The sequence below is a fragment of the Myotis brandtii genome, unplaced genomic scaffold, assembly GCF_000412655.1.
Source record: "Myotis brandtii unplaced genomic scaffold, ASM41265v1 scaffold240, whole genome shotgun sequence".
In the NCBI taxonomy this organism is placed as follows: domain Eukaryota; kingdom Metazoa; phylum Chordata; class Mammalia; order Chiroptera; family Vespertilionidae; genus Myotis; species Myotis brandtii.
Window position 1 is genome coordinate 1,598,856 of NW_005359064.1, and position 9,098 is coordinate 1,607,953.

The 9,098-nt window shown below is 35.1% G+C and overlaps 1 protein-coding gene across 6 annotated transcripts in view; it reads left to right on the forward strand.

Moving 5' to 3' along the window:
- The window catches only part of ANKRD12 (ankyrin repeat domain 12), a 105,649-nt gene extending 97,905 nt beyond the window's left edge, over positions 1 to 7,744 (forward strand). For all 6 annotated transcript variants that reach the window (XM_005866892.2, XM_014540256.1, XM_005866893.2 and 3 more), the window contains 2 exons: positions 3,818 to 3,913; positions 4,919 to 7,744. In XM_005866892.2, coding sequence (XP_005866954.1) covers positions 3,818 to 3,913; positions 4,919 to 5,104 — 282 coding nt within the window. In that variant the 3' untranslated portion in view covers positions 5,105 to 7,744. The remainder of the gene's footprint in view (positions 1 to 3,817; positions 3,914 to 4,918) is intronic.
- Positions 7,745 to 9,098: the final 1,354 nt, after the last annotated feature.

The following is a 9,098-nucleotide window of genomic DNA, read 5'->3' on the forward strand; positions in this document are numbered from 1 at the left end:
ATCTATAATAATAAAAGCATAATATGCTAATTAGACCATACAGCGGAACGACCGTCAGATTACCATCCAGGACCACTCTATGACCCCAACTGGCGCCAGGCCAGCCAAGGCGGGTGTGATGCAATTGGTCAGGGGCCCAGCCATCGCCCCACCCCACAATCGCTCCAAAGAGGGAGGCCCAGGCCACTGACCAGCTGTAGCGGGTGGGCGGGGCCTCCCTCTGCAAGAGAAGCCGGGTCCTGGGTGCCTGCCAGTGGGTGGAGGGAAGCCCAGGTCCTGGGTGCCAGAGGGAAGCCAGTGCTGGCAGCTGGAGAAGGAAGGCCTACTCTTGCATGAATTTCGTGCACTGGGCCTCTAGTACAATAATAAATAATAATACAAGAATAAACTGTTTCATGTACTCACAACTGTAAACCTTCTTTTGTCCACCCCATATATAAGGATATACATATATCCTATCTAATAAAAATGGAATATGCAAATTGACCATCACACATCCCAAAGATGGTAGCACCCATAACCACAAGATGGTGGCACCCAGTCCCCTCAGCCCTGCTGGAATCCCCCAGTCCTTTCAGCTCAGCTGGGGGAGGGGGCGGCAGGCTCATGGTGCGGTTCACCCCACCAGCCGGCCAGGGCCAGCCCAAGGTGCAGGCAAGCCTCAGATGTCAGCTGCCCAGCCGAGGCTCAGGTAACCAGGGCCAGCTGAGCCTTGCACTGCCAGCAGTGGCAGCAGCAGAGGTGTGATGGGGGCATTGCCTTCCCCTGATGGCCGAGTCACCTTCTGCCCCTGAGGGCTCCCAGACTGTGAGCAGGCTGGGTTGAGGGAACCCCTCCAGTGCATGAATTTTCGTACACCAGGCCTCTAGTGTTAGATAATTTAACATATTTAAAGGCATTTTAAAGTGTGTGTATGTATGTCATAAACCTTTATACCATAAAAGTAGATAATTACAAAACAAATATGTGTTTAGGATGGTGTCCCTATAGGTAATTTATAATTTGGTTCTAAAGTGGATACTTATACATTTAGTCTGGCCTTCAGGCAGCTGGAAAGATACTGTAAGCTGGAAAACAGTACAGGCAGACCGAACCTCTAAGTTGCGACCGTGCTATAATAGGGCCAGGTTTTGTTTTGATCTTGGATGTCTTTCGAATAAATTAATACTCAGTAAGTCCTCACTTAACATAGTCAACAGGTTCTGCAACTTTAAGCAAAACAACATATAATGAAATTAGTATTACCATAGGCTCATTGATACAAACAAGGGTTAAGTTTCTATGGCATCTCATCAACGTTATAATGAAACACAGCACAGAACGAAATATTATTCAAGTGCCTACTATAATTGAAAAACTGTAGTTGTATCTTGAACAAAGTTTACTGCTGCATATGAATTACCTGAATTAGACATATCAGTTGTCAGAATATTTTTGTTTCATAAACCAGAATGAAATTCATTGGTCATAAGAGAATATAATGATTAAGATAAAAAGTGTAAACGTGGACAATAAAATATCATCAAAAAAAAAAAGAGACTAGGAAATGCTGTTTTAAATTGGACAAGCTAGAAATACAAGGGATATAAAGTATATTACAGAGAAAGTTACTGATTTCTCTCTGGTTTTATTTTATGTTTTATTTTTCTCATGTGCTAAAAAGGAGATTAAACAAAATAAGTAGATCTCTAACTTTCTTAAGCCACCAACTGTTTTATTCAAATGAGAGCATTCAGAGGTAACAGAAACTATTATTAAAATGAATAATTGGATCGATCTTAGGAAAGAACTATTTGACCCTTAGGAAAATAGACATTTCTAGAAAGGACTTTACATAATTTCCAATTTTAAAGGGAAGAATGAATAGTTTTTAATAAAGTTAAATGAACAGTTTAGCCCTCTTGCTAAAGGCCGGGCTCTAGACCATGTGGTATCTTGATGACTTTTTAAGTTTCATGCAATTACAGAGTCATGAATCAATTTTAGAACTTTATAAATCAAGCTATAAGGAAAGTCTCTGAGGATTTCTAGTTCAGAATGGTTAAGTAAACACATCTGTTTACTTTTTTTCCTCCCAAAACTCATTGAAATGACAAAGACATGTAAAAATAGAAACAAATTCATAGGCAAACTGAAAGTAGAGATGGAAAGCCACTGGACCAGAACATTCAGACTTTTCTGCTGAAAGACAGATGAAAACATATTGATACTAAACAAATACAGCTTTATTGAGAAATCTATAGCCCCAGATGGGTTATAAAGAGAATTTCAAAAATAAGTGAATTTTCCCAGTAAACCTTAAGAATAATTATAAAATCATTGAAAAGGAGGATCAGTCTTAATAATTAAATTAAATCTGCCTAATAATTAAAAGGCAAAGTAAATTCTTATTCTTAAGGAAAACTATAGAACCTATTACCCATCATTTTATAGCTGACTTTAAAGGAGAAGGTCTGAGTAACAGGTTTGTTTCATATGAGAATAGCCTCTGAGGAGCTAAGAAAAAAAATAAATCTATCTTTCCTGAGTAAGGGCTTGGATCATTCATTAGCCTACTCTCTTATTACACTTCTTTCTTTTCAAAATAAACTTGTAATATTAAAAAGAGATTCAACAATAAAATGTAAAGTAGTCAAAACATCTTACTTGAGGACCAAGGAGGAAGTGATAATGGCTAAATATGTGAGTGTGAAGCTACCTGATGCGTGGATGTCATTTTGATAGCACTGGTAGTAATAGTAGTAATAATTATAGCAAACTAGAGGCCCGGTGCATGACATTAGTGCACTGGGAGGGTGGGGGGGATCCCTCAGCCTGGTCTGCACCCTCTCTCAGTCTGGGACCCCTCGGGGAATACCTGCCTGCTGGGGATTAGGCCTAAGCCGACAATCAGACATCCCTTTCACAGTCCAGGATCTCTCGCTCCTTACTGCCCACCTGCAGCAGAGGCAAGAGAGGCTCCTGCCACCGCCACTGCACTCGCCAGCCATGAGCCTGGCTTCTGGCTGAGTGGCGCTCCCCCAGTGGGAGCGCACTGACCACCAGGGGGCAGCTCCTGCGTTGAGCGTCTGCCCCTTGGTGGTCAGTGCGTGTCATAGCGACCAGTCGTTCCACCATTCAGTTGATTTGCATATTACACTTTTATTATATAGGATGTTTATTAGATTGAGTGCTTCCTGTATGTACAACTGTTAAGAGACTCTTAAATTCTCAAAAAAAGATTAAAAGAGCTATTTTTATCCTATTTTACAGAATTGAAAATTGAGAGAGTACATAATGAGTTCAAGATTACACAGTATGATACAAAGCTGACAGTTGAATATAGCCTACCTCAAAACTGGTATATAAAATTTCATTATGAGCACTCCAAAATACTGGTCCTGTAAAAAAAATATCTGCCTCAAAGGATTGTCTCCCACCTTAACACTTTTTCTCCCTACATTAATGTTGATGATAAACTTTAACATTAAATTAAATATGAAATAAATTTTACTTTAAAAAGAATGTCACAGGCATAATACTTGATATGGCATGCCTTTTGGAGACACATCTTTGACTCACAGAGCAATAGGATTCTATTTATTTAACTAAACCCAGCATCCTAAGAATTCTAATAACTACTCTGTCCACTCAATATGGAAATAAATGCTTTATCAAATTTTTTAAATATTCAGATAATATTTTATCCTTTTTAAAAATATATTTCCATTATTCCTTAAAAAATGGAATATAACATGAAAAGATATAATGACATAACAGATTTTAAAGTGGGTTTTGTATTTTATTATATTCAACTATATTTAATGTTCTCTTTCAGTCTGATGACAGTAAAACTTCTGTGAGGGATCGCTTTAATGCAAGACAGTTCATGTCTTGGTTACAAGATGTGGATGATAAATTTGACAAATTAAAGGTATGTATATTGAGAAGTTCAGTTTAAATGGATGCTTTCCCCTTCTCTTTTTTTTTCATTTTTTAAAAAATATGTATTTTATTGATTTTTTACAGAGAGGAAAGGGAGAGGGATAGAGAATTAGAAACATAGATGAGAGAGAAACATCGTTCAGCTGCCTCCTGCACACTCCCTACTGGGTATGTGCCCACAACTAAGGTACATGCCCTTGACTGGAATCGAACCTGGGACCCTTCAGTCCGCAGGCCGACGCTCTATCCATTGAGCCAAACGGGTTAGGGCTCATTTTTAACTTTTAAAAAAATGATTGATTTTTAGAAAGAGAGAGGAGCGGGTATAGAGAGAGAAACATCAACTTGTTCCATTTATTTATGCATTTATTGGTTGATTTTTGTATGTGCCCTGATCAGGGATCGAACCCACAACCTTGATGTATTGGGTCAACATGTTAACCAACTGAGGTACCTGGCCAGGCTGCTTCCCCCTTCACAAACAGATACTGCAGCTGTATTAGGAATGATTAGGAAAGGAAATACTGGTCACGAATCCTCACACTAGGGTCACACTTGGAAAATAAAAGCCATATTATTCTTCAGGACCAGTGTAGAAAAATGAGTTTCTAATGGGGATCTTTATGTTTATTGTCCAATATACAAGTCTGGTTATAGTTCTAACATATGAAAGAATGGGAAAACAATAAGAGAAATATATTTTGCAAATCTATAAAGAAAAGTATTTAGTTTTAGATCTTCAGTACAAATCACTTCTCCTTAGATTTTCTTGATTCTTTTGTTAATTTGAAATCTCGTTATTTGAAGCAACAGTTTTAAATATTAAGATGTGCGTGAAGTTGAAGACCCAGAAATAGTTGGCATATGGATACAGACAGGGTAAAACACTTACCCTGTATAACTCAAAAACTTTTTATACCTCTACTATGTCCATGAAGTAAACAAAGCATATTTAATAGAATAATCGATTAACTTTTCTCTTCTATTTTAATAGACCTGTCTTTTAATGAGGCAACAACATGAAGCTGCAGCTTTAAATGCCGTTCAGAGATTAGAATGGCAGCTCAAACTCCAGGAACTTGATCCTGCCACCTATAAATCTATCAGCATTTATGAAATCCAGGAGTTTTATGTTCCCCTTGTTGATGTTAATGATGACTTTGAATTGACTCCTATATAGCAGCCATTACTTCCTCGTGTGTCATCTTAAACTGATGGAGACTCAAGAGTGTTATATTATGGAAAATTGCTTTTTGACAAAAATACTGATATCATGCCTTTACAATTGTTGGTAAAGTTCAACTAAAATTGGTTATGTAGCAAACACTGTCATTTTATAAAAAATGAAAAGAAATATTTTGGCTCTTGGGTCCAAACAGTTTCTAATTGAAAACTATTATTTATATCGGTGAAAGGTCATGATTACATTTGGCAGGCTGTGGTAGATATTAAAAAAGTTGAGAATCTGCTAATGGCGCTGGAAGTTGTTAGCACTCTAAGTAACAAAATAACCACTAGTATGCAAATCTTTTTCAAGTTTTATTAAAATATATCAGTAAACTAAAAGGTTCAATTCCTACCAAATAGTTTCTAATGTGGAAGCAAAACTTGGCACAAATTTTCTTCAGTTTATTATATTTGTAAATTGTACAGTTTTCTTTTCAAAAGTTTGATATTGTCTTTCTTTTTAATAACTTATTTTATACATATTGTGCAGATGTAAATCTTGTAATTAATGGTCAAAATGTATACAAAGGGATTGGTAGTCAAAACATGTACAAAGGAATAATTGTAAACCTGTTTTGTCTGATGTCTTATTGGACCAAAGTTGTAGTTTGTATGGAGTGTAGCAGTAGTGTGGTCAGATAGCGGAACTTTTAAGTAAGGCATGCATGTGTTTGAGTGAGCTTGTTTTTATCACCATAACTGTAAAGTTGTGACTTAGTTGTATTGCATGCTTCTTCCTATAATTTAACTCTCCATAAGTGATGCCTAAAGTAGTGTAAGGTGTTCCATACTAATCTCCTGGCATAGTACCTATGACTTACTGTGTTGGGTGTATTATTTAGAATTAGTCATACAAAGAAACAGCTCTTTTTTTCACCTCATAGTAGAGCTTATTCTCTCCTCCCACCCCAAAATGCCTTTGAATGAAAATTCTGAAATTGTAAATGTCTATTTTAATACTCAAGTATGATGAATCTGTGAATATATGTAAAATATGTTTAATAAATTTTATTGGTCATGTTAAATCATTGTAAAACTTTTTTACTTGCTAAAGCATAATGTTTTAAGCTTAATAACCTTTGCACTTTTAAAATAAAAACTGAATACTCCAATGAAAAAAGAGATATTTGGTAGTCAAAATGAGTAAAAGAAACAGGCATATTCCAATTGATCTCTACAATGTTTATGAAAAATTCATTAATATGCTGTATTTTTTCCTTGTATCAAGATATAAAGCATAATTTTCAGAATTTTATAATTAAGATTTGGTATGCTGTTTTTAATAAAATAATTAGCAATATACTTAGAAAAAGTCCAGCTCCTCCTATACCATGATACAGATTAAATATTCAGGAATATTTCTGATCTGAAACCTGCTGCTAAACTTATTAAACATTTTTGAAAGGAAAGTTAGGTTATGTGTAAAATTGATTATAAGTGTATGAGATTAAAATGTATAGAACTTTCCACAATACTTTCTTGAATTATAAAATAATACTGGATGTTTTTTATTCTGATAGAGCAAAGTAAAAAGAATATATGAGAAATAAAGTGTTTAAAATTCAGCTTGCAAGTTGGAAATTCCAGCTGATGGAAAAATTGAAGTTGTTGAGTGCAAAGGTACATATTAAGCTTAGGGATTTTTGAATTTTTACATCAATTTATATTTAAATTCATATTGTACTTGGCATGCGCAATAAAGAAGCACGTGTAAAAAATACACAGTGCAAGGACTTTAATATAGAGGTTGGATGTAGTAGTGTTTAGAAATTTAGATGAGATATTTTGGCCTTTTTTATTGGATAAATGGGGCCAAGAAAGGCAGGGTAGATTTTGAAGCACTGGTTTTGTTGAAGTTAAGTTTATTAAGTCTGGGAACATTAAAAGCTAATTTATAAAAGCAATACTTTTTAATATGAAAAACTTAATGCAAATTTTGTGTATTCTTTTGCCTAAACAAAAAACAGATTTTTGAGCATTGAAGTCATAGAAAATATGAGAGGGTAAGTTTGTAAGCATTTTGTGCTGATGGTCCAACCTGAGAAGGGGGTGTGGGAGAACAGTTTGGCCAAACAGAACAAGCTGCAGAAGAGAAAAAGCAAGCACGCAGGAATCTGGCATGTTTTAGTCATCCCAGCTTTTTAGCATTAACCACAGTTCTCACTCTCTACAATGGTACCTCAAGTGGCTGGAGCATCTCTGCCATGATTCTGCTTGTGCAGATTTCCTTTGTAAAATGACAAAGCTAATCAGGATAGCTTAAAAGAAAAGTGAATGCCTTTCCTGGAAACATAAGTAAGTAGCTAAGGGCTTATGATATTAAAAATATTCTGAAGCTCTGAAATGCTAGAAAAAACTTGGAATGTAGTATATATATGCTTAAAAAGATTTAGGATCTGAAAGAGGAACAAAGGATGGTTAATTTAATCAGTGGTTTTTTTCTTAACTCTTCAAATATCATGAACAAGATACTAAATTGTACCTAAGGATTTGTATTTCTTTAAATCTTGTTCTAAATCATATCTGTTTAATAAATGACTAGATATTTGTGCATGTTATTTAATAAAGAGTTATATTTTTATAGAAAAGTGAAGTGTGTGCTAATTTTTTTTTTAACTTTCCACTCCCATATGACTCTACACCAAACACTAATATTTATCTGGGCAGCTAGCAAAATGGAAGAAATACTCACTTTGGGGAAACAAACAGCATCTGAAGAATTGGTCTTTCAAGTCTATTCAGTAATGAGGTCTCAAAAATTAATTTTAAATGTTACACATGCTGCAAAACTTCATAACTGCAAAAACCTTATGGAAAGACCCCATGAAGCTCATTTTAATGGACTTATGAATTATACAGTTATTCTAGAAATTGGGTACTGTACTAAATATTTTCCTTAGTTATCCAACATGTGAGCAGTATTTTTTATTCTATGGTATCCTGACATAAACCCCAAAACTTGATACAGAGGAACTTACCCATTTGAAACTCATGATACAGTTTTATCTTCTTGTATTTTAAAGAAAGCATTTTCATATTTAAAAAAAAATCCTTTCAAACATTCAAGGTAAAAAGATTATTACAAGAGATACTAATCTTTGGAAAAGCTTGTTTGAAGTTTAATTGGTTAAAATACCTTGTAATTCATTTCTTAGTGGCTTCTTGGGACCATAGTTTCCTTTGTACCTAAAATGGTGATTCAAAACCTCCACAGAAGTAGTTATCCAAAAAAAACAAAAATCAGAAAGTAAACTTAAGAAAACTACAAACTAACATTGGTCTTGAACATATTCATGTCTTAGTGACATTCAGTTAGGCAACAATTCCTTAATTAGATAGAAAAAGTACAAACCATAAAAGAAAAAACTTGGTAAATAGGACTTCATTAAAATTTAAAACGTTTTTTCTTTAAAATCACTTAAAATGAAAATGTAAGTGAGAAAAGATAGGTTAAAAACATATCTGGTCCTAGCCGGTTTGGCTCAGTGGATAGAGTGTCCGCCTGCAGACTGAAGGGTCCCGGGTTCTATTCCGGTCAAGGGCACATGCCCGGATTGCGGCCTAGGTCCTCAGTAGAGGGCGTGCAGGAGGCAGCCGATCAGTAATTCTGATGATTGATGTTTCTATCCCTCTTCCTTCCTCTCTGAAATAAATAAAAATATATGTTCTTAAAATACGATAAAATATTTTATTCAGGAAAATGTAAAGATAAAGTTTTCAACTCAATAAGAAAACAACATTTTACTAAAGAAGATATATGAATGGCAAGGAAAAAAACACATAGCAAAGTGCTCAACATCATTAGTCATTAGGAAAATCAAATTAAAACCACAATGTTATACCAGTATCTACCAACTAGAATGGCTAAAATTAATGTTTAAAATACCAAGAATTGGAGAAACTGTTGAGCAACTAGAACTCTTTGATTGCTGGTAAAAATGCAAAAT